Source organism: Mus caroli, unplaced genomic scaffold (assembly GCF_978045245.1).
Source record: "Mus caroli unplaced genomic scaffold, Mus_caroli_1 scaffold_5, whole genome shotgun sequence".
Classification (NCBI taxonomy): domain Eukaryota; kingdom Metazoa; phylum Chordata; class Mammalia; order Rodentia; family Muridae; genus Mus; species Mus caroli.
The window spans coordinates 28039861-28066930 of NW_028227260.1; the positions used below are offsets into that span (position 1 = coordinate 28039861).

General features: G+C 39.8%; 1 protein-coding gene across 1 annotated transcript in view; it reads left to right on the top strand.

The window, feature by feature from the left end:
* Gucy2f (guanylate cyclase 2F, retinal) overlaps window positions 1-27070 on the top strand; it is a 108427-nt gene that overhangs the window by 34591 nt on the left and 46766 nt on the right. The window contains exons 3-7 of the mRNA XM_021153636.2: window positions 5691-6045; window positions 7397-7481; window positions 11116-11212; window positions 16303-16434; window positions 26619-26708. Coding sequence (XP_021009295.1) covers window positions 5691-6045; window positions 7397-7481; window positions 11116-11212; window positions 16303-16434; window positions 26619-26708 — 759 coding nt within the window. The remainder of the gene's footprint in view (window positions 1-5690; window positions 6046-7396; window positions 7482-11115; window positions 11213-16302; window positions 16435-26618; window positions 26709-27070) is intronic.

A 27070-nucleotide genomic window follows, 5' to 3' on the forward strand; every position in this document is an offset into this window, starting at 1 on the left:
CAAACACATCACTAGTAAGCCTCAACCCTTACATTCTTATTCATCCCCAAGGTCTAAATAACTTTAAACATCCCACAGTCTTTACATATTCTTAAATTTTCAATCTCTTTAAAATATCCATCTCTTTTAAAATCCAAAGTCTTTTTACAATTAAAAGTCTCTTAACTGTGGGCTCCACTAAAATAGTTTCTTCCTTCAAGAGGGAAAATATCAGGGCACAGTCACAATCAAAAGCAAAAATCAATCTCCAACCATCCAATGTCTGGGATCCAACTCAGGATCTTCTGGGCTCCTCCAAGGGCTTGGTTCACTTCTCCAGCCATGCCCTTTGTAGCACACGTGTCGTCCTCTAGGCTCCAGATGCCTGTACTTCACTGCTGCTGCTCTTGGTGGTCATCTCATGGTACTGGCATCTCCAAAACACTGCATGACCCCTTCAGTCCTGGGCCGTCAATTGCAACTGAGGCTGCACCTTCACCAATGGCCTTCCATGGCCTCTCACAGTGCTGAGCCTCAGCTGCTCTGCGTGACCCCTTCATGCCTTCAAAACCAGTACCACCTGGGTGACTCTTACACATTACCAAGTCCAGCTGCAGTAGGAGTACAACCTTGGCTATCTCTGGAATACAGCTTCTTTGTGCTTTCAGAAAACACTTCCCAGAAGATGTCACTTCAACGATGCTGGTCTCTTCTTAATCACCGCTAATTTCTTAGCTCCAGCTAACCAACATCAATAGTCCCAGTAATGCAAAGTTTTTGCTTTAGTAGTTCTGGTATCTTGTTAATCACAGATTATTCTTCATCCCCAGCTAACCAGAACCACAGAATCTCCACAATCAAAACAGCAATGACCCTGAAAAGAATCTTTAATTTTCCCTCTGAAATTTCACAAGCCAGACTTCCATCTTCTGCACTGTTCTCAACATTATCTTCCAAGCTCCTATACAACATCTGACAGAGCTCTTAACAATGAATGGATCTTCAAACCCAAAACTCCAAAGTCTTTCCACAGTCCTCCCCAAAACATGGTCAGGTTGTCACAGGAATTCCCCACTATGCTGGTACCAATTTGTCTTAGTCAGGGTTTCTATTCCTGCACAAACATCATGACCAAGAAGCAAGTTGGGGAGGAAAGGGTTTATTAAGCTTACACTTCCATACTGCTGTTCATCACCAAGGAAGTCAGGACTGGAACTCAAGCAGGTCAAGAAGCAGGAGCTGATGCAGAGGCCATGGAGGGATGTTCTTTACTGGCTTGCTTCCCCTGGTTTGTTCAGCCTGCTCTCTTATAGAACCAAGACTACCAGCCCAGTTGACACAAAACTAGCCAGTACAGTTCCTAAGGCTACTGTCTTCCTTCCTTCCTTCCTTCCTTCCTTCCTTCCTTCCTTCCTTCCTTCCTTCCTTCTTTCCTTCCTTCCTTCCCTCCCTCCCTCCCTCCCTCCCTCCTTTCTTTCTTTCTTTCTTTCTTTCTTTCTTTCTTTCTTTCTTTCTTTCTTCCTTCCTTCCTTCCTTCCTTCCTTCCTTTCTTTCTTTCTTTCTTTCTTTCTTTCTTTCTTTCTTTCAAAAGAATTACTTATTTAATTTATATGAGTACACAGTTGATGTCTTCAGACACCCCAGAACGGTGCAATGGATTCCATTACATGTGAGCCATCATGTGGTTGCTGGGAATTGAACTCAGGACCTCTGGAAGAGCAGTCAGTGCTCTTATCACTGATCCATCTCTCCAGCCCCACTACTGTCTTTAATTACCCTAAATATGGATTCTTGGCAGGGGTGTGTGTGGGGGATGCTAAGCTGAAGGGCAGGCAGCAGCTTGGACATTTCAGAAAGAAGCCCAGGAGATGTTTTAAAAGTCTGTAAAGAAAGATTTACCAAATTTCAGTGACCACAGTTGTCTATCTACCTTACTATATATAAATTAGATTATTGTGTTCATGACTGTCATGCCAAACATTGTTTTTTTTTCTTCTAGGTTTTGACCAAGTCAAAGGATTCTGATTATGAATTACTTTATAATTTTAACAACAGAAATTCAATTAACTTAAAGTTTTTAAGTCTCTGCATGTGCCTAGCTTGTTTGAAAGTGATGCTGCAATTTTTGTTATTCAAATAATGACTGTTTGAAGTAGGTTTTAGCGTACACTTCTGAGGACCAAGTGATGACAACCAACTTTATACCAGCATAAACTGCTGAGAAAATTCAGATAGTCCTGCTTCTTACTGTGACCTTATTCTTATTTTTAATGGTTCTTAAAAGCTTAGAATAGAGTTATCTAAAGTCATGAAATAAAAAATAGTGACATATTTCAATTACCATTATTCAGGTTCAGATCTACACAGTAGGCAAAAACAATAGCATGGATCATTAATGGTTTTTCTCTTCTGGACTGTGAGGTCAACAAAGTCATCTGTCTGGCAAGTGTTCCTGCCCAGTCTGCTTTGCTTCTTGTCTTAGTCAATTTTCTGTCCCTATGTCAAAACACCATGATAAATGGAGCTTATTGAAGAAAATCTTCAATGCCTCTTACAGTTCATGACGATCATGGCAGGGAGCATGGCAGCAGGCAGGTGGGCATGGTCCTAGAAGAGTAGCTTACATCTGATCCCCAACACGGAGAGACAGATAGATAGATAGATAGCCCATCCCCAGTGAACCATCTTCTCCAACAAGTCCACACCTACTCCAACAAGGTCACACCTCTTAATTCTTCCCAAACACTTCCACCAACTCAGGAACAAATATTTAGCATTTGAGCCTATGGGGGGCATTCTCATTCAAACCACTGAAATTTTTTAAAAAACTGTTTTAGTGAGAAGCCAGGATAGGGACAGCGAGCATGTTCGGGTTATCCATTGTTTCATTTTTTACTTCTAATTCTCATTATTTGCTACAAATACAACCAGAGAAGTTGTGTGATTGATACTAACAGAGCATGCTTCGGACTTTGGACTTATGTGAAGGGGGAAATTTCCATTGCTAAGGAGCTGAATGGGTGAAATAGACCCAAGTTTTCCCATGTATAGTGGGCCCGGGTGACAGCTCCTTCTTTGTAATTGAACAGCAGCTTAGCTGCTGCTAAGCTTTTCTATTAATGTCAAGCCCCTTCTCCATTATACCTTTGTGGCTATGAGGGCACTTACAGCAGCCCCACTCTGTGTGAGTGTGTGTCTGACTGTCTGTCTGTCAAATATGGAAGAGTTGAGAAAATCCTGAAGAAAAAACTTCAAGTTTCAGTAATCACAGGGAGTTGCTGTCCAGCCAGTTCTACCAGGGGGCTACCTGAGAATACAGAGGGCAGGATAGACTAGCCAACAGAAAACACTGTGTAGTGTGTCAACTCAGAGGCAGACATATTTTTTTAATGGTTTCAATGCTTTTTTTTTGTCATAGATAGATAGATAGATAGATAGATAGATAGATAGATAGATGTGGTCTCTTTCCCAGAAGGCTCTGTGCCTTTCAAAACAGAACACTAGTGTTCTTTTCTGCTTTCAGGGGCAGGCTGCCCTGTGGGTGTTTAAAAAACAGTTTTTATTTTACTAGTATTGATTTTGTACTCTGCCTTCTTTCCTTCACCTTTTCTCATAACCTACCAATATCTCTGAAAGTAGATGGGCTCTTGCAGGAATCCTAAAGGCAAGCACTGTCCACAAAAATCAGGACAAGGGATTATTGAAAACTTCCTAAGTGACTTCCGCGTATGGTCGTTCATTAAAGGTGGATACTCTGTTTTGATATATTTCTAATCTGTTTCTGAAGAGTGTGTGTTCCGGTTGGGTAGTGGAGAGAGTTCATTGAAAATAGAATTCAGGAGACTGAGACTCAGTAGTCTAAAAAATGGAAGTATATACTAACTATTTAGAAAAAGGAGGCATATTTATTGTATATGCAATGGGGGGTTGGGGTAGAGATCAATTCAGGGTATGTTAAAATATAATATTCAAGTAATGTTATTGACATAAGCAATTGGCTATTTGAGTCTGGATACACGAGAGATGTCTGAACTGGAATCTTAAGTCTGAGAGTTATGGGGATAGATATGCTATTTCATTTCATAAAATTAGAGTGGTCATCAAAGGAGAGAGTGTAAAGACTTGAGTTTGGGGCTCTCTAATATGGAGAGAAGAGAAAGCTAAACAAGAACCCATATATAGCCCTCCCCCCAAAAAAAAAGTTTGCTTGCTAATTTTAGTCTCTTGACTTGGCCAAAAGTCAGAAACTTTTAGCAGAGATCAGAACCAGAAGGGACTGTAGCCAATGTTTTTTTTTTTTTTTTTTTTTTTTTTCCTAATCGGGAAGACTAATCCAAGATATAGGAGCCCTGTAATGGAGTCCTGATTTATGCTTGAATGAGTAAACTTGTCAGATCACCTAGCTTCCCTGGATCCCCCTTTTCCAACTATAAAAATACCTAATCAAATGATATAAAAAAGGTTAGGGTAATTCTGTATTATCATTTATGTAAGGTAATGTGTGACTCACCTATTCTTTCCTTAAGAATAGTCTATTGCTTTTACAATTCATAGATATATTAGAATCTCTCTGAGGCTTTTCATAACCCCCAAATTAGCATCTAAATTTGTTACTATGAGTTTGGTTTTGATATATCTTGGTGATGCTAATATGAAGTCATGGTTGACCCATCATAGTCTATGTACACAAAGCATGGCACTATCTTGTGAGCTACTGCACCCCTCTGAGTATGGACTTGCATTTCCAATACAAACACAATTCAGTTCATTGTAAGTGAGTTTTTTTTCTCACACTTGAAGCTTGTCACAGGAGGTTAGCTCTGTCGACCTTAGGATAAAACTTGTAAGTAATCAGCTTTTCTCAAAACTTGGTAAAAATGACATGATCCTAAACTTCTGGGGCTGCAGAGTAGGGCGGCTGTTTGATCTTTCTCTTCACCTTTTATAATAAAAAATACAAGAGTTATTCCAGAAATAACTTACAAGGTCAATGAATGGTACATCAGGCATGATATATAAATATCAATGCTGTTGGAACAATTGTGTAGTAGGCGTATTCATGCAATTTTCTTTAGCCTACCTATTGATTTATGGTGGTTTCTCCTCAGCATTTTGCAACTTAGCTAGCCAATTGGATGTAGGATTTGTTGACTTAAACTCAAGTTGTTTAGTGTGTGAATATGCATTTAAAACTGAATCCCAGTGGCTATTTTCTCTGAGGAGTATGTGTCTAATAGACTAGGCATTTTGGACAAAACCAGGAAGACACAAGCATGGATTGTGGTGACCAGTTTTTTGCAATCTTGTCATATATATACTAGGAGTGCAAGGAAGTGATTTTATCATGCACAGCACACCAATAATTTTCCTGGAACTCCCCTTGTATAGTTTCATGCTTGGTTTTTAGTGCTCTTTTTAAGTCCTAAATCACATTTTTAGTTGAGTAGCATAAACATATACTGTGTTTGACTTGCTTTGCTCATAAAATTGTCATATTTGATATATTTAAAGATCTTAAGGCCTAGGGGGGAAAACAGAAAAATTCAGGGGAGAAACCAAGCAAGTCCTCAGAAATATTTTCCCCCTCTGGGTCTTCAGAGCTCTGCTCCATTCAGACGTGTGGCACATAATAATGAAGAGAAGGTTGGAATATACTCTAAAATCGCTCTAGGGTGAGTAGGGCTCAAGATAATTGTAATTTTTAAAACTAGGTTTCACCGTTGTTTGGAACCATCTACAATTCGATTTATTTTATCGCACAAGCCATGAATAATGCTATGAAAGAAAATGGACGGGCTAGTGCTGCCAGCCTGGTTCAGCATTCCAGAAACATGCAGTTCTATGGATTCAACCAGTTGATAAAGACAGACTCAAATGGAAATGGGATTTCTGATTATGTAATCCTGGACACCAATGGGAAAGAATGGGAACTCCGTGGCACCTACACTGTGGACATGGAAACTGAATTGCTAAGGTTCAGAGGGACCCCAATTCATTTTCCTGGTGGCAGGCCTACTAGTGCAGATGCAAAATGCTGGTTTGCAGAAAGGAAGATCTGCCAAGGAGGTAAGTAATGGGAAATCGCTGGTCATCAATTTAGTTCAGTGTGGGCTATAGGAATGCTTCTTTAAGACAAGGTGTATTTTAATATTGAAGCACTCATAAGAGCAGACATTTGTATTTCAGGTTGCACAAACATCTTCTTAACTTCAAAATAATCAGAACCACAAGAGGCACTTTCCAGTCTTAGAGACTCACAGTTTAAAAGCTAACTCATCACTGGTTCTGAAAGAGGTCTCAGTCTTTCTCAAAGACATTACTCTAGTAAAGGGAAAACATTTTCCTCCCCTAACTTTAATTGCCTGTGGCCTGGGGTTGCTTTCCCCTACCAGAAAGATCACCTGCGTATCCTACTCTTACCGGTCAGATCCTATCACAAGATCTTTACACAAGATCTTTACACCATCTCCTCACTGAACTACCATTTCATTAACCATCTCTGCCTTACAACTTACCACAAAATCACCTTTTAGTTGTTGCTCACGTAGTGGTCGCATCTCCTCACTCTCCTAATATACCTCTCCTTGGTGGTAGGCACCACAGCTAGTAATTTTGATGTTCCTCACCAGTCCAGCAGTTTGATTGGCTAGTGGGTCCCTCCTAGCTTTTGGAAGAGAGAAACTTCATCAAATCTCTGACAGCCAGAGCTGTAATATGGAAGAACCCATATTATCCTGACTTAAGTGTCTGTCTACACCTTTCCAAAAACATGTCCACCTATTTGATCTAAGGATTGACTCTGATTTGACTTTAGCATCACACATCCAACTGTCTCTTCATCAAGTATTTTCTCTTGAAAGACTTGTAATCTATTTAAACACTTAGATTCATAGAGAGTAACTTATATGCTTTTGAAAACACTAATTGTCATAAGTTGGCTCTACCTCACCCTCGAAGGACAAATGTTATGTAATTCATGAGGTCAGTGGATGCAGGTGGATTAAGAAGGGCTTTTATTTTAGACAACATAGTACTTACCGTTCACAGGTAAGCTACTGCACTTATTCTCAAGAATGTTATTGCTATCCTACATAAATGAATGCACTCAGAGTTCTCCATTCGTAGACTTTTTTCCTCCAATGAAAACACCCTGATCAGCCTTAATTCATGTGATTCATTATTGTCAGAGTGGTGAGTGGGTTTGCTTCAGAACAGTGAAATTGCTTTCTTGTCCATAAAGTCAACAGGACAGGCTATGCTGTAGAAAAAAAAAAAAAACAGAATTAGGTTAGGTACATCTGGCTTGATTTTTGAGTCACCAGAAAGCACGAGGAGTCACTCTGTGGTGTGCCTTATTTACTGCTTTTTCTGTTTTAATGCTGTTCTTTTTCTTCTCTCTCTCTCTCTCTCTGAGCAGGTATTGACCCTGCCTTGGCCATGATGGTCTGCTTTGCTTTACTTATAGCCTTGCTGTCTATCAATGGATTTGCTTACTTTATAAGGTACATTTTTTTGTTCTTTTTGTATACACAAAATAGAAGTCCACAACAGCCTTGTTAATATTGATTTCCAGGAAGTCATGGCTCAGTACAATTGCCTCATTACATGAACCACTGGTTTTCTTTCCCATAGTGTTTTACCATCCCTACTGGCCCCATTTAAGACTGAAATGTTTTCATGATGCTGAGAAAAACTTCCACAGCTGTATTGTCAGTGGTGATGTTGCCTATGAGTACATCGATATGATGGTGAGATAAGAGAACTAGGATTTTAGGCCTTTTGATTATTGCTTACCTATGCCCTACATTCTCCATGAAATGGTATGGTAGCAGATGGAGTTGGAATATTTTAGGTAGGCTTTATCTAGACTTTAAGCTCTATGCATAGTGGTGCTAAGTCATATGTATAGAATAGCAGGCTCTGCTTGATCATTCAGTGTGTAAAGGCAATTGCTACTGAGTCTAAAGATTTGAGTTTGACCTACAATGGTGAAACAAGAGAATTGACTTCCACAAATTGTCCTCTGGCCAACAAATGCATGCTATGGCACATGTGAGCCCATCTTCTCTCCCTACCATGTGCATGCATAGGATACATACAAATATTTTAGGAGGTGAAGAGTAGCTTAGTGGCTAAGATTGAGCCCTGAGTGGCACTTAGCACCCATGTCAGGTAGCTCACCACTGCCTGGAATTCCAGTTCCAGGGAATCTGATGCCTTCTTCTGGCTTCTGCAGACACTGCACTCATGCAAGTACCCATACACACACACACACACACACACACACACACACACACATGTATAATTAAAAATAAATAAGTAAAAGTGAATAATGCACTTACCTTAGTATGTGATTTATAGTAGTCATTCAATAAATGGATAAACTTGAGCCCTTTGAAGACTTCTGGTAGTTGTTGAGAACCCAGGCTCTTCATTTGGACATCTACGCTTCTTGTCTAGCGTATTACAATCTGGATTGCTACTGTTCTTCCTTGGATAAAAACTACCCTCTTCATTCATCAACATCATAGTTGTTATCAAGTCTGTCTTCCTCCCTCAAATCCCTTAACAGTTGGTCCACTAATTTGATGACCTGTTTTCAAGACTGGTCTGAATGTGACAAGCTGCCAAGTAATTTAATATTCATTCAACATCCTTAGATAATCAGCAAAAATAAATGGCAGATAATACCCACTCCCGGGAGATTTTAGGAGTCACAGGCTCTTGCTACCCAGTATTTAACCATTTCATGTCAAGGTAAAAAATGAACTCACAGTCAGCTGCTTATATTCTTAATCAAATAATAATTCTTGCTTGTCTTTTAAACAGAATGGATTGGTACTCTGGGTTTTGAGTGAGTTCAACCCATTAATCATTGCATTGGGAAGAGAAGGGAAAAAAAAAAGGAAAAAGCAGACCCACAAAGGTGGGGGGATTGTTTGGAGCTTGTGAGCTGAAGGGCAAAGAAGACTGAAGAGGGACATGATTGGAGAGGGACATGATTAGAGAGGAAAATGATTGGAGAGGAAAATGAGTTTGAGACAATTGGTACTTCAAGTGGTCACAGAAAACTCAGAGATGAGAGAGAGGCACATCATTTCCCAGAGTCACTTGGTCCTTGGTTCCTCGGCTAACAAAGCAGAAAAGCTGTGCCCTCTTTGCTGCCTTCCTCCCTCTCTCTGCCCACCACGGCTGCAATCAGAAGAGCCCAGCAACTGATGAGTTTCTGTAATAGATGGTTACTTGCAGCAGAGTCACTCCGTTCCTTCCTTTTTCTGTGTGTTTTGATTGTTTAAGGTTTTTTTTTTCCCCAGAAAGAAAGATGTGCAAAGAACCTAACTACCCCAAAACAAAGGATTCTTTGAACTTCTCTTTTCTCCCTACTCCTCCAACCAGATTACACTGCCTTTCTGTAAAGCTCTCCTGAGCTTTGTGATACTAATGATGATAATGATGATAATGAGCCCTGATACTTCCCTAGTGCTTCCTGCTTTTCAGAGCACTTTCACATACATTAGCTCATTTGATTTTCAAAACAATTCTCTACAGCAGGGACTGTAAGGAGTGTTATTTGGCTAGACAAGGAGACACTGAGGCAGGAAGGGGTTAAATGATTTACCCAAGGTCACCTGCACCTGACTAATTAATGGCAGAGTCAGTATTGCACCCCTCCCTCCCAAACTGGGAGTCCAATTTGCTTTCTACTAGATTGTCTTGTGAAGTACAATTATTTTCACAGGTGTGCCTGCTTTAATGTGTAGACAATTTTCTACACATATGAAACCGATAAGTTTTAGGGAGTGATGTTTTTCTTTGCCAAAAGATTCATGTGCTCTACCCAAGAAGTCACTCCAGGCTCTTTTAATTTTCTCTGCTGGGTAGTAGCTCCCACCGTGATAAGGGACATATTTGTTGGTATAGACAATTAGAAACACATTGTTTGTTTCCAAACCAGTGAAGTCACGGAGAACAATTGACTGGGTTGCTGGTACTTAAAGCTACAGTGATGTTATTATAGAAGGCACCTGAGAGCATGGTGATTCTCTGGGTGTTCCTTTCACCCTGGCTCTTGCAGTGAACATACTGCAGGTTTGAATCATGGAAAAAAGAAAGTCAGAGTGTAGCCTTTGAGCAGACCAAGAAAGAGATGGGGGAGAGGGAGAGGGTGCAAGGGAGAGAGGAGAGAAAGAAACAGAGGGAGGGAGAAAGAGAGAGGGAGAAATAGACAGAAGGAGGGAGGGAGGGAGAGGGGAGAGAGAGAGAGAGAGAGAGATTCCTTCCTGATCTTAAGTTGCCTAAGTTGCCTGGTAGGCTTACCTGCTTGTGTGAGGTGAACATCATATGCTCCTATATCTCCATTGATTTGTATAAAATCAATAGAGAAACAATCGTCTGCAAATTATTAAACATTTTGGAGTGAGTTGTGTTTAAACTGTGTCTGTGTAATGCTCAGACAACAGACTAATTCAGTAAAAAGGAAAAAAAAAAACCAGTCAGCCCACTTGATTGGAATCATGTAGACAAAGCAAACAACTGACTGATTTTTTTCCACTTTTCAACCTGTTGCTTTGGCAACGCATGCATGCAACTTTGTGAGACAAGTGGTCTTATGGGCAGAAATCTAGGCCTACAGCCAGGGACTAAGGATTCCAGTTCAGCTCTGCCTAAGGCTAGGGAATCTCACACAATTTTCATTATTTTGCTTTGTTTCCTATTAAGTGGTTTTGTTTGTAAACTGAGGATCAAATGACTTTTGGCTCTAATTTTATTAGGATGCGTACTTACTGTGAGGAAGAAGTATGCAGAGCACCTTAAAATGATTTGGAGGAGTTCGGAATGTGTGCCTGATGTGAGATCCCCATTTTATTAGTCTGAGATACTATCCCTCTACATTACCCTTGCTTCATTTTTGGACACCTTTTCAATAATATTTTCCTGTTTGTGTTTTTGTCTTTGTAAGTTGTGATAACCAGGTTTATTGTTGCATTTCTTTGCTATAAATGTTATGGTAATGATCCATGTATGTGATGCATATATTTTATTCATAATGTATGCCTATTATATTCATAATATATATCTATTAGAGACAACCATCAGCACCCTCTCCCCGACCATCTTATTTCATATTTGTTTCAGGCGACGTATAAATAAAATCCAGTTGATTAAAGGACCCAACAGAATCCTACTGACTTTGGAAGATGTGACATTTATTAATCCCCACTTTGGCAGTAAGGTAAGTAGCCCCCTTTCTGACTTTCTTGCCTGATATCATAGGGAGAAGCTACAAGTTAGTGTTGAGTGCATGCCATTGATTAGTTTCAATTATGCTATGCTATAAGAGTAAGATACATGAGCCAGAGAGAGTAAAGGCTAGACTAACAACCAAAAATATAAGAGTAAAATACATACTGTATTTAGAACACTTGCCAGATACAGGGAGCCAATCTCACAGCATCCTGCTTACATGCAGAATTAGGAAAATGGACTAACAGTCACCAGAAGGTAGGGAGGGTAGAAGACTGGGAAATAGTAAGATATTAGATAAATGGTATCAAAATACAGTTAGGCAGGAGGAATAAATTCCAGTGTTCTATAGAACACTCGAGTGACTGTAATTTACAACTTCTTGCATAAGTAACAAAAAAAAAGAGAAAGAAAATGAAAAAAAGAGGCTAAAGTTTATTAACATAAAATACAGAGGACTAAAACTATAGCTGAGCAGGTAAAAGCTGCCTTGCTCTTGCAGAGGAGCTTAATTTCTTTCCCAGCCCCAAGTCCAGCAGCTCACCTATAATTCTAGCTCCAGTGGATCCAACACCATCTTTGAGCCTCCTCGGGCACCTACAGGCATGTGGCATGTACACACACACATATACACAGACAAATTCACAAAATAAAAATACATTTTTAAAACTAAATGTTTTAAATATATATATATATAATTTAAGAATATCAAAATATTAATTACTCTTATTTATTCAGGGTGTATTATGTACATATATCAATTATTCAGTTTAATCCCCTGATATATGTATGAATGCTAATTCAAATTACATCTATAGTTCACGCTATATCTCGGTTAGATAATGATGACTTAGAACCATGCTTTGAAAGTGAATACAGTCCACTCTGGGCAATAGTTTAGCTTTGACTTCATATAACCCCTTTTATCTAAACTTTATATTAGCCTCTAACACCCAACATGGTGCTTATAATATAAAATGTACTAATAAAAGTTTGGAGAAAGATGGTTCAACTCGTAAAAGAGGGTTGAGTTTCATGAAAGTCCAGGTTGTATCTGTGTTATAATAGGTGATCTTCTTAAAAACCTGCTACTGTCCCTGGGATGCATTTTGTGAGATTATGCATATTCCTTGCCTCCTAGGGCATTACAGTCAAGTTGAAGACAATGAGATCTTTCAAGGAAACCAATACATGCCAACTTGTACAAATGAACCGGAAATAGAATAGGACTTTAGAGAAGTCAGATCAATAGAAGGAGCCTTTCAGAGACCCAGATCCAAAGCTGAGTCTTAAAAGAAGGGAAGGTAGAATTTGTCTATGTCACAGATTATAGCCTACTTATCAATCACTTTTCTTCGACCCTCCCAGGAGAAATTAGTAGTAAACTTCGGAATTGCAAATAAAAAATCTGGACTTACGAGCTTTTTAAAAAATTGGCTTGTCAGTGTTGCTACTTATTATAGAAAGGTGACACTGTTGTGTCATATACTCCAAAATAATTAGAATAGAGGGTTTTGAATGTTCTTATCAGGAAGAAATGATAAATGTTTGACATGATTAGGTAACTTAAGTACCCTGATTTGAGCTATACACACTGTATGTATCTTAGCATCATTTGTATCCCACATACCTGTATAAATATTATCTTTCAATATATATTTTTTTAAAAGTTGGAATTTGCAAAAATTTTTGGTATTGGTTATTGATAAATGGTTAATAATAATAAAGATGATGATAATGGTGATAATAATAATAGTAATAGACCAACTTTCTGTGGTTTGAAACAGTTTTCATCCTGTTTTGCTACTGTCTTCCCAGCCCTGAGAGATGCTCTAGGTAGAGGAAACAACACAAACAGAAGCTTAGAAAAGAAAGCATGTGGGGGACAGCTTTGTGAAGGGAGCTGGTGTGTTTCCTTATGCTAGTCTATGTGGTTGCAATGACACTGATCTTTGCATACTTTGTAGAGGTGGCAAGATATAGAAAGAAAAAGCATCCTATTGTTTCCATGTGCCATTTACTGTTGTTACTTTACTACACCAGATTTGACTTATTTCCATGTCTCCGTGGCAGACTGGTCAGTTGCTCAAAAATGACACTGAAACTTACACGGAATGAGTTGGCTCTGTGAGGAATGGAATTGTGTGGTAATGTCCTGGGTGGTCAGGCAAATGAACTGATGAGCTATTTAATTCATTTCTCACTTATAATAATCTGGGTTAAATCTTCAGATGATTTTGTAAAGTGGATATCACCTTCCTAGAAATGTACTGATGAAAGACAAAACTATCATTTTTGCTGAACTCTACCCCCACATCCCAGAAATACACTAAACAATTGATTTTTATTTTTGAAACTATCAAGAGGAGACTAACAGTTGTGGTGGGGAGTCTCTCTGGGGTTTTCACTCAGGATTCTTTGTATGAAATTCCCCAACTGAAGCAGACACTGAAACCAAAGCTCTGAGGCAATCCCATTCTATAACTTGAAACCAAGATAAGATAATGGTCAAAAATATTTTATCTAGAAATGTGATCACCGATAAAGTCTCATGAAAATATAGATAATTGTACTAAAGCCTTGATCATAAGATACAAACCTGTTTTCAAACCCCCTATTAATTTGGTATTATCCACATCAACCTGACAGTTCTTGACAGCTGCCTGGACATTGGGCTCTAAAGTAGCAAAAACAGTAACTATACTCAATTTTGGACTAAATTGGTCTTTTCAATGCATAGACCTTCAATGAGTAGGCCTAGTGAAGTCTACTAATGTATAAACTGCACCCATGTTGCAAAATTATGCCAGCACTTGCAAAATGCCACAAAGAGCACACTAGAGCTACTGTCAGACAGCCAGACAGCCTAGGCTTTAAGATGGTGCTCGTGATGATAGATTATTTCATTTATGCGTACCTTTTCATCTGAAGAGAATAAAAACACCATTATAACTCTTTAGTATAAAAGTGAAAAAACATCAAATATCAATAGCCCTTTAGGGGATGTTGATGCTTGTTTACTTGTTTAAGTGTTTTGGTCTAAGTGGAAAAGAATGGTATTACCCAAGTAGAAGAACATAGCTCTCTGTCCCTTTTTGGCATTTGGCTTCTCTCAAAGATTCTGAGTGGAACAGATAGGGGAAGCATATATTTTGCTTAATTGCTGTGCAGTCACAAACTTGCAGCTGGCTGTGTTTAATCAGTCAAGAAACCAAGCCAAGAATTCCATCCAAAAGGAACGTCTGAAAGGGTAAACTCTTTGAGAATACAGAATTAATTCAGTCTAGAAAAATTGGCAGGTCAGGAGAAGCCAAGTCAGAAAAGGAAGATTTTAGAAGGAAGTGAAGCCCAAATCCAAGTGTATGTGGATTTTGGCAGATTTTAGCACTTTCTCCCTTGCCCTTTACAGAGAGGGCTGTGTCTCAATATACAGCTACGTGCTCTTGCTGAGATGTGGAAATAAAGAAGAGAAGAGAAGTAGATGGCTCCCTTGCCTTGCTCTCTTTGAGGGAGTGCAGGTTGATGGAGGGGTTATGTGAGGAGTCAGGTCTTCATGTTGCCTAAGTCTTGAGCTGTTAAAATTTCCGAACATTTTCTTCAGACTTGGTGTTGAAAAGAACTTAACTGAAGACTAAAGCAACCTGTTGATCAGAGACCACTGTTATTGCAGCATCAGAAATTATTTAAGATTAATTCTTGTTGGCAAGCAATTCTGATAAAAAGCATGATGTGGTAAGAAAGAGCACAGGACAGGGATCTAAAGCATCAACATCTTTGCCCAAGCCCTTGTATTCTTTAGCTGTCTGTGTCCTCCTTATAAAAAGGAGAGTATTGGTGGTATGTGATATAACCTTGGTCCTGTGAAGGCAGAGGAAAGAGGACTGTTTTCTTAAGGTCAGTTGGTCATACTTGATAGTGTCTTTGTGAGACTTTGTCTGAAAGTAACAAAAACACTACCATGACTACCATTAATAAAAATAATTAATAATAAGTAAGTGAATGGTGGTATTGGTGTTAGAAGAGGGCCCTTGTCTAGATAAATAACAAGAGTACCTATTTATAGTCATTACAATTCTTTTTAAAGACATTTAAAGAAATATAGAGAAGAATATTGATGTAACTGTTGACTTATTCCATCTTCACATAAAATAACTCTACTGGCTTCCTTGAGGGTATGGGCGCTTTTCTGGCCCACTTCAAGCTCACACTTATCGTGGGCCTATGACCCATTTACTATATTTCTTAAGTGCTCTGTGGGAGGTCTTCTGTCAGAAAGAGCATTGCCATTTGGCAGAGTAGAATCAAAAGGAGCCAGTATTGGGTGTTAGGATCTGAAATTGTTCCCTAGTTCTATTTTTTAAGGTTTTGATTTCTCTACACCCACAGTTTCTTAACTAAATTATTGAGTAGATAATTTTGGGAAATTAATTTCACCTTTTGAGTCTAGATGTCAAGTCTAGAAATTGAGGATTCCATGCTAACAGTTATCATCTTCCTTCCTTCGAATTTTTTCTGAGAACCAGGGATGGTTACTATAACCCCAGCACTTGAGAAGCTGAGGCAGGAAGATTATGAATTCTAAACCAGCTAGGAACACACAGAGAGACACTGTCTCAAAGCAAAACGAACAACAACAAAACAAACAAACAAACAAACAAACAAAACCCAACCAACCAGTCAGTCAATCAACCAATCAAAAGTAACATTCCTGGGACTGGGACTGAGAGAAGGTTGTATTTATACATTGAGGAATATATAGCTGCATGCATATGTGTAATAGCAACTAAAGAAATAGGGGCCAAGAATTTGAAAAGAGCAATTGGGGATGCAAGGAAATGGCTGGAGGGAGAAAAAGGAAGGAGAGAAATGATGGAATTATATTCATTTTCAAATGATAAAGACAATATGCAACTTATCTGGCAGTTAAAAATATGTGGGAATGTTAACCTTTCCTTGATGCTATTTAGGATTTAAGTAAGCTACCAACTACAGCCTTAGAAGAGTTTCTGAATGATTATTATGAATTAGGTTCAAATAATGACAATTTTGTTCAACCTTTCCCCCCTAATCCTTTCACAGAGAGGAAGCCGTGCCAGTGTAAGCTTCCAGATCATCTCAGAAGTTCAAAGTGGGAGGTCCCCAAGGCTGTCCTTTTCTTCAGGGAGTCTAACTCCAGCTACATATGAGAACTCCAACATAGCAATCTATGAGGTAAGACATCTGGAGTTCTTTAATCTGAAGCCTTCCTGGGTTTTAAAAGGAGGCTGTCATTGAAGAGTCTTTGGGTAAAGCTAGTGAGACTTTTTTTCTTTTCAAGTTTTTCTGTCTGTGTCCATATTTTTGGCAGTGATTTTCCTCCAAAAGTCATCTTCTTACTTGAAACTTCATTCATACTTGAACTTGATGCATTTACTAGGTTTGTGGGTATAAGATCTGAAATGCAAATAGCTAAAATGTGCCAGTAATCTCACAACACTATATGTAACAGAAGAAATGACACTCTGAGTTACTGTTTTGCTGTGAGATGTCAAGAGACACAGATACGGTGGGGTAGTGTTTGGAGGTAATTTTCAAAGTCTGGTTGCCTTTTCTATTCTTTTGTCTGGTGACATTGAAACATTAAAAACCCTTTCTTTTTAGTCACCTGTACTATCTTTGGGAGTAACAGGTTACTTTATGCTTTACAAAATAGAAATCCCCTTTGAAGTTTCTGTCTTTCAAGATTGAGGAGGTCACCTCCTCCCCTATTGTTCTTAGAAATTGGAATTTGACAACCAGAACAAATCTTGCATCAGTTGTAAAGATGAGCTGTTTCTTCTCAGCAGGCAAGAGTTAAGCAGGCAGGAAGGAGGAAACTCCACCATCCTCCTGTTCCTCCTACGTGAGGCCTTCCCAGTGTGGTTTCCTTGTGTTTGGAGACACTCCGGAGAAACAACAGATAGTCTCACCATGAATAGGACATGGAAAGAAAATCTAAAACAGGGAAGAATTTAGAGTGTTGACTGCATTGGATTTTTCCAAGGGAATATACTCCTCTATCAAATAAATAATTCACAGGGGGTTTGCTAGGAATTGAACATATTACCCTGCAAACTTCAGGTGTTAAATTTTAATGACCAACATGATGACATTTAGACCAGCTTGAGATTTTCAGTGAAAAAGTGAGACTCAGACAAATATGTGTTTTTCTTTCCTTTATGGATCCTAGATTTTTATAAATATATAAACCATATATAGAGATATTTGACATGAATGTAGAAGAAAGACTCAGGGGAAGGGAGAAGACTACTGAGAGGGATGGGGACATGAATGTGTACAGGATATTCTTGAAAGAACTTGTCTTTATGAAACCCTTCACTGTGCACAATAAATATGGGTCAATAAAGTAAGATGAGTTTCTTTGAAAGGGATTAAATCAGTGTGAGTAGAGCCCTTACAAATGAAACTTCATACAGCTTTTGGCCCATTAGTCCTCCTGCCTCCCACCATATGACAACACAATGCTTTTCCACTTCAAAGGATATGACAATACCATCTTGGACATAGACAACAGTTCTCACTCAACAACCGAATCTACTATTCCTTGATCTTGAACTTTTCACTCTTTAGAACTGTGATAATAAATTCTTGTTGTTTTGTTTTTAATAAATTACCCAGTTTCACAAGTGGACTACCCAGGCCTACACACCAAATTAGCATAGCACACAGTCTTTCAGTATACCTGAGGGTTTTATCTTAATTTGGATCAGGGAATCCCTGGATTTTACCATGATTTAATGAAATGAAAAGGGGGATTTGTTTCCAAAGTGAGCTTGAGTTTCTAACAAATCTTCTCTCGGAAAACTTAATGGTGAAAGCTTTAGAATGTCAAAGGGAATGAATTTAGACCTTTACAGTTGCAATACACCATTACGATTCTGAAATAAATATCAATAACTTTTGTTTTTCATTTACCAAATTAGAAGTTGAAGTGAGTTCTTAATTCTGACGGCTCATTTAAAAGAAAAATTATGTCCTGGCTCTCACTTTTCCAATTGATTCTTGTTGGTATTCAGCTGGTAGGGACCTGCAAGGAGGCATTGATATATTTTTAAGTCCAGTGATGTGCTTTTGATATGTTCACCCAGGTGTGATAATTGCTAGACAGAGATGCCTCTAAGGCCACATCTGGCATGGCTCTGCTATGATTCTCTGACTCAGTGGACAAATTTATGTGTTGAATCATAGTGTGTTTTATTTCGTTGGATTGCAAGGTTACAGTATAGAATTGAGAAAGGTTAAAAAAAAAAGAAAAAAAACTTGTTACTGACCTTGAAGATCTTGTCAGATACTTCCGTGTTTTGGAAGTTGAAAAGGGAGCTGGTTATATTGCTTTTCATGACTGGTTGCTGTTCAGTCAATTCATGAGTCAGAATCCTTAAAAAACATTTTATTTATTTATTTATTTATTTATTTATTTATTTTAATGTGTGTGGGGTGTATACCTGCATGTATATTTGCACCACCAGTGTGCATGTCCTTAGAGTATAGAAGTGAATGTTGGATTCACTGGTGCTGGAGTTACAAATAGTTGTGAGCTGCCATGTGGATGCTGGGATTTGAACCTTGGTCCTCTGGAAGAGTAGCTAGTGCTCTTAACCTCTGAGCTAACTCTCTAGCCCCAGAACGGTGTTAATAACAAAAACACCACATAGTGAAGTCAATATTAGGCTGAGAGTAAGGTGTAAAGGAAGAAAGACAAATCTATAAAACTGCCTGGCTTGGGTTCAAGAGGTTTCTAAGATGGAGTATAAGTCGATTCAATCAGAAGAGGAAGGAGGAGGAGGAAAATGAGGAGGAGCAGGAGGAGGAAAAGGAGAAAGAGGAGGAGGAAGAGAAGGAGGATGAAGAAGAAGAAGAAGAAGAAGAAGAAGAAGAAGAAGAAGAAGAAGAAGAAGAAGAAGAAGAAGTCATGCAACAGCTTTCTCAAATGGTTCTCTATTAGAAGTTGTTTGAGAAAAAGCTAGAGAAAGTACCCAAGGAGCTGAAGGGGTCTGCAACCCTATAGGTGGAACAACAATATGAACGAACCAGTACTCCCCCCCCCCCGAGCTTGTGTCTCTATCTGCATATGTAGCAGAAGATGGCCTAGACGGCAATCATTGGGAAGAGAGGCCCCTTGGTCTCGCAAACTTTATATGCCCCAGTACAGGGGAACACCAGGGCCAAGATGTGGGAGTGGGTGGGTAGGGGAGCAGGGTGAGGGGAGGGTATAGGGGACTTTGGGGATAACATTTGAAATGTAAATGAAGGAAATATCTAATAAAAAAGAAGATAAAAAGAAGTTGTTTGAAGTGTCACCATCAGTAGATTCAGTTTCCCATAAGACTTGATACTATAGACAAGCATGGTGATACATACTTGTAATCCCACCACTTGTGAGACTAGGGCAGGAGGATTGTTACAAGGATAGGCCGAAATACATGCTCATTACTAAACAAGCTAGAGCTGCATGATGATACCCTCTTCCGGGGAGATGGCTCAGTCAGTAAATTGCTTCCCACAAAAGCAACAAGACCTTTGTTTAATTCTCCAGAACCATTAAAAATCAAAGTATAACAGTGTGTATTTATAATCTCAGCACTAAGGAGGTGGAGTCAGGTAGCTATCTCTGGGGCTTTCCTGGCCAGCCAGTTGAGTCTGTAAACTCTAGATTCAGTGAGGGTCCCTGTCACAAAATGTAAAGCAGAGAACAATTGGCAAAGAGATACAACTTCAACTTCTGGCATCTATGTGCACACAAACTTCCCTTTCATAAACACACACACACACACACACACACACACACACACACACACACACACACACTTAAAGCCAAAGAAAGAAAGAATCCCAACGAACCGATCAAATGAGAGAGAGAATTATTCCTGGGAGTCCTGGAATTTCCAGATAATACACGTGTAGATGCTAAATAGCCAAAGAAGGACTTTTCTTGGTGGTTCCACACATTGTACCACACTGACACATATTTATACTCTAATTCTTGTACAGATCTGTAGCCTCCCACAGATACTCTTTGAATATAGACAGGAGAGCCAGGTGAGCAGACCAATGGGAAGAAAGCAGCAACAGTGATGCTCTGCTCTGATAACCATAGTCTGGTTGACTGGCGAGATGAAATAGGGAGTGATGTGACCCTGCCTGAATTCAATCCATCATCTGCTTCATTTTTGACACCTTTCAACTCTCAGCCTCCCCCTCTGTGCTCCTCCTTGGCTCTCCTTTCTCTATGCACCTGTTTATCCTTCTCAGAGCTTTTCCTTTTTCCTCCTTCCTATGACACTTAACCTCTTTCCCTCCCACCAGCCAAGGTCTGTCATCACAGCGGTATAGATCAGTAAAGTTAAAGAGCCTTGATAAACTATCCGGTAAATTTTATTCCAAAGGAAGCTGAAGACAAGGCCGATTAAATGGATATGCTAAGACTACCACTGAGCTTGAAGCAGAGTCATGCCTAAGAACTTGCTCTCATGTTTAAGTTAATTCACAAAGGCCTTACTGAAAGGCAGATAGACTTTAAATTACTTCAGAAAACTTCCCCAAATAGAAGTTGATGTTTCTTTCTCTTAATTAAAAAGTAAATGATAAGTGAAATATTTTATCATTCTTTTTTAAGAGACCACAAGGAAAGCTATTTAGCCTGCGCGTGGTGAAGATAAACCCTGCCCATTTCCTCCTTTCCCCTCATTTTTCATGAATGAGGATGCACGCGGACTCAGTAAAAATCTCCTCATGGAGTGTGTGTGAGAACTAAAATGTGAACAATCAAATCCTCCCAACACAGGAAGCCTGACAGAGAAAAGAGGAATGGAGTGGGCTTGGAAAGATATTGGTGTAATTTTAGCTCTTAGGTTCTTTATGAATGTATCAGAGTGGGTTAGGTGTGCATAGGACCTTTTTCCAGCTCACACACTTAGTAATTTGACAGGAAAAGCTATTGTTAGCTACTATGGCATGAGTAAACCAAATAGAAGGCCAACTTATGCCTCTGATTAAACTCCATTAAGAAGGTATCATGTATATCATATATATCATATATATGTATATATGCACACACACACATATATATATATATATATATATATATATATATATATATATATATACACACACATAGATATAGCAGTCAGAGCTACTAGTAACTGATGTCCAGATGGTACACCATAAGGCAGTCAGAGTTGCTGCTAACTGATGTCCAGACTGTACACCATATGAGGACATCACATCTATAAGGGCTCTATTCACAGTGACAGTATGTTCTAACTTAAGTGTGAGTTGTACAAAAGGAGATGCAGGTATTCTGCTTTCCCAGACTAGTCCTAATGGGTGTGTGTGGGGGTGGGTGTCAAGCCTCACATTTATGTCTATAGCATCTCTACCACAATGACCTATTACTCAGTTATTATTCAATACTCAGCTATTATTTTGACTATACTTCAGAAATTCCTTAAGAATGTGTTTTTCTTGTATTTAGTATTCATGGAACTCAGGGTGTAGTTTCTTCCCTTCCACCCTGATAGCTTCACTCTATCCCTCCTAAAGAAGATTCCTGACCTTGGGCGTGGAGTCGGCAGACACCCCCAAGGTCCCCTAGAGGACTCTCCATGAGATCTTAGGACCACCTGTGAGTGGAACACAACTTCTGTTCCAATCCAATTGTGCAGGACCTGAGACAGCATTAGAAAAGCAGGAGACTCAGACTGACCAGGGTCACAAGTCCTTTCCAGTCAGCACCAGCACTTGGTCACCTGGGTGCAGAGTCGGCGGACATTCCCAAGGTCCCTAGAGAACAGCTTCTGAGACAGACCCTGTTTTGGGCTCCAGACATTGGGGCACCTTCCCTGCCAGAGGAGAGGTGTCCGCCCTCCCCAGGAGGGCTTTGCCGGAGCACCTGTGGGAGCCATCTTGGTTCCCGGATCCCTCTGAGACTAGTCTGTGCAGGTGAGAGTGTGGACTACAGAAGCTAACAGCTTCTGTGACAGGACAACGCAACACAGCTTCTGGGACAGGTCCTGTTTCGGGCCTTCATCTTCTGTGAGGATGGAGGTCCAAACGCCAGATATCTGTGCACCTTTCCTGTAAGAGGAGAGCTTGCCTGCAGAGAGTGCTCTGACCACTGAAATTAAAGAAGATCTTAGAAGATGGAAAGATCTCCCATGCTCATGGATTGGCAAGATCAATATAGTAAAAATTGCTATCTTGCCAAAAGCAATCTACAGATTCAATGCAATCCCCATCAAAATTCCAACTCAATTCTTCAAAGAATTAGAAAGGGCAATCTTCAAATTCATCTGGAATAACAAAAAACCTAGGATAGCAAAAACTCTTCTCAAGGATAAAAGAACCTCTGGTGGAATCACCACGCCTGACCAAAACCTGTACTACAGACCAATTGTGATAAAAACTGCATGGTACTGGTATAGTGACAGACAAGTAGACCAATGGAATAGAATTGAAGACCCAGAAATGAACCCACACACCTATGGTCACTTGATCTTTGACAAGGGAGCTAAAACCATCCAGTGGAAAAAGGACAGCATTTTCAACAAATGGTGCTGGCACAACTGGCGGTTAACATGTAGAAGAATGCGAATTGATCCATTCCTATCTCCTTGTACTAAGGTCAAATCTAAGTGGATCAAGGAATTCCACATAAAACCAGAGAAAGAGAAACTTATAGAGGAGAAAGTGGAGAAAAGCCCCAAAGATATGGGCACAGGGGAAAAATTCCTGAATAGAGCAGCAATGGCTTGTGCTGTCAGATCGAGAATCAACAAATGGGACCTCGGAAAATTGCAAAGCTTTTGTAATCAAAAGACACCTTCAATAAGACAAAAAGGTCACCAACAGATTAGGAAAGGATCTTTACCTATCCTAAATCAGATAGGGGACTAATATCTAATATATATAAAGAACTCAAGAAGGTGGACTCCAAAATTTCAAATAACCCCATTAAAAATAGGGCTCAGAGCTAAAAAACGAATTCTCACCTGAGGAATACTGAATGGCTGAGAAGCACCTGAAAAAATGTTCAGGATCCTTAGTCATCAGGGAAATGCAAATCAAAGGAACCCTGAGATCCCACCTCACACCATTCAGAATGGTTAAGATCAAAAATTCAGGTGACAGCAGATGCTGGCGAGGATGTGGAGAAAGAGGAACACTGCTCCATTGTTGGTGGGATTGCAAGCTTGTCCAATCACTTGGAAATCAGTCTGGCGGTTCCTCAAAAAACTGGACATAGTACTACCAGAGGATCCTGCAATACCTCTCCTGGGCATATATCCAGAAGATGTTCCAACTGGTAAGAAGGACACATGCTCCACTATGTTCATAGCAGCCTTATTTATAATAGCCAGAAGCTGGAAAGAACCCAGATGCCCCTCAACAGATGAATGGATACAGAAAATGTGGTACATTTACACAATGGAGTACTACTCAGCTATTAAAAAGAATGAATATATGTAATTTCTAGGCAAATGGATGGACATGGAGGGCATCATCCTGAGTGAGGTAACCCAATCACAAAAGAACTCACACAATATGTACTCACTGATAAGTGGTTATTAGCCCAGATACTTAGAATACCCAAGATATAAGATACAATTTGCTAAACTCATGAAACTCAAGAAGAACGAAGACCAAAGTGTGGACACTGCGCTCCTTCTTAGAATTGGCAACAAAACACCCATGGAAGGAGTTACAGAGACAAAATTTGGAGCTTAGATGAAAGGACGAACCATCTAGAGGCTGCCATATCCATGGATCCATCCAATAATCTGCTTCCAAATGCTGACACCATTGCATACACTAGCAAGATTTTGCTGAAAGGACCCAGATATAGCTGTCTCTTGTGAGACTATGCCAGGGCCTAGCAAACACAGAAGTGGATGCTCACAGTCAGCTATTGGATGGATTACAGGGCCCCCAATGGAGGAGCTAGAGAAAGTACCCAAGGAGCTAAAGGGCTCTGCAACCCTGTAGGTGGAACAACAGTATGAACTAACCAGTACCCCGGAGCTCGTGTCTCTTGCTGCATATGTATCAAAAGAGGGCCTAGTTGGCCATCATTGGAAAGAGAGGCCAATTGGTCTTGCAAACTTTATACGCCTCAGTATAGGGGAACGCCAGGGCCAAGAAGTGGGAGTAGGTGGGTAAGGGAGTGGGGGGGTATTGGGGACTTTTGGGATAGAATTGGAAATGTAAATGAAGAAAATACGTAATAAAAATAAAAAGAGGATTCCCATGGCAGGGAGAGCCTAGTGATGCGCAGAGTGCTTTCCCTTGTGACCAGTGAGTTGTGTGATTAAATGTGAGCATGGGACATGCATGCTTGCAAAAAGCACATGCATTTAGGCTGCCACCCAAAACCAGAGTGCACAATTATATACTCAAAAAAATTACAACAGTCTTTTTTTCACCCCAGGGAAAACATCATTATCTAATTAGCACTAAGGTGCCATAGCAGCTGGTAGTTGCTAAGGGCCAAGTGACAGTTGCCAAAAAGCTGAGAAAGCTTTGTTTTCTTTCACCCATCAGTGTGCATTATACATTATCTCATTTTGTAGAATTCCAGTTAGATGTTTGTTCTATCAGCTTAAGCCTTAAACTTTGATGGCTGTAAAGGATAAAGTCCTTTGAAAACTAAAACTGTTAAGCTCGTGGCAGGTCCTCTTGACTTCTATGAATGAGTTTTAGATCTCTGCCTGGGAGCAGATTTTGATAAGAGAAGCTTAGTGTGAGGTAAATGGAGCCGCTGTGAATGAAGGGAGCATCTCAGAGATAAGGCGAAGGGGAAAGGCTGGATAGTAGGCTGCAAGCTTGAAAATATAAAGAGGACTTGATAACATCCATACAGCAGGTCCCATTCCTACACCTTCCAATTACTTAGGTCTTCTGTGGAACTCAATTTTTGGTGCCTCTAAACAGTTCCCAGCTGACCCTGATACCAGCTGGTCCAGGGTCACACTCTGACCATTCTGGTGCAGCCAACCACTAATATGGTACCTTGCTGGGCTTCATGGGCAAGAAGTTTGCCTCTCATAGATTTGTCCAGCTCTGCAAGGTCTCCTAGAGTCATTTCCCAGTTGAGAGGCTTTGAACTCCTTGCCTGGGAGAGGCTTTGTAACAGAGTACTGGGGAGTTACTGAGACACCTGCAGCTACCATTAGCCTTTGCTTCTGGCAGCTTTCCGGCTGCTAGAGCTGGGTATATTCCTTAATAAGAGGGTGGTTACACACTCCTATTTTCTTATGATTGCACGGGGCTCTCGGCTCTATTATCTCTACTTTATTGTCTCTACTTGGTGATAAGTAGGTGCAGCCTGAAATGAAATCTCTAGGCTATAGATAATAGACATGCAGGCACTTTGAAGACCAGGGAGCACGATGTAAGACATTATCATTATCACAGGGAAAAAGGAATCTCTATTTATATTGCTTTAAAATTTTTTTGGTTGGACAGAACTAAGTAGGGCTTGATGACTGATGACTCCTTGAGGCTATGCATGTGGCAGAAAAGTATCATGTACCCTAGGTGAAGTGAAGAAAGACAATAAAATAATTGAGTTTGAATTGACAGTGACCGTAGAAATTGTAGTTTTGTGTTTCAAAAGTTAAGAATCAATGCTAATTACTTAGATTTGATCTTTACACATGTATCAAATTATCACACTGTACCTACAAACATTTAAACTCAAAAAGATAAAATGATTATGAATGGAAAAGAGTTGGGAATAGACTTTCTAAAGGATGTACATGACCTCTTACTATGGTGGTACATGTATAAATCAAAACAAAAATTATTTAATCTACATTTAAATGAGTCAGTTCAAAATGAACATATGAGAGAGGCCCCACCTCCACCGCATGGTCTGTCACAGCAAAGCAAAATGAATCAAGGTAAATGCTGCAAGCATTTGTGGCGCTCCATCTCCTGCCTTGCATCTCCCACTACAGGCGCCTCAAGGCAGTGGAAATTGCAATCACAGACTATCGCCATTAATCGAAGCAAGCCCTGTGGTACATCATTTAGCTATGAATAACTGAAATGACCTGACACTTTCTGCAGGTAGTTAAGGAAGACGTTTTGGAGTGGTAGCCATGCATTTCCTGGGATCTGCATTCCTGTGGGTTGTTTCCCTGCCTGCAGTGCTTTGACACTTTTAACTTTAACTTCTTTGTGTGAGTCCATTTTAACCCAGAATACAGTTTCCATGAGGTAGAGGGTGGGGAAGGAGAAAAAAAAAAACATCTGTTCGTATTGTTATTTTTACTCTTAGCCTTTGATGTGGGAGAGACATTGCTCTGGCTGCTGACAACTGTATCTCATCAGCTTTCTTTCCGTTTCCTTTCCAGGGTGACTGGGTATGGCTGAAAAAGTTCCCTCCTGGAGATTTTGGAGACATTAAGTCTATCAAATCGAGTGCAAGTGATGTGTTTGAAATGGTATGAGAAACCCTCATTTATATGCATTCCTATTTGAATACATTCTTTCTTCCAAGTACTGCCAGTAGGTATGAGGCAGTCTTAGAAACCCAGTGCAACTACAAAGTTGTTATTACGAAATTGGTACAATCCTGGGACACAGTGGCAAAGTCATGAAAATGAAAGACACTGAATCTGAATCAAAGAAGGCACTTCATTAACTTGAGCCCTGATCCTTCATGCCCCTGTTTGTGAAATGTCTGTTTACTACCCTCCCTTCTATGTTGGGGAAAGAGTTAAGAGGCAATACATACAACACTTCTTGAATATTCCTGGCTCATAACTTCTCTATAAAATGATGCCCATTAAGATAATTATCAACT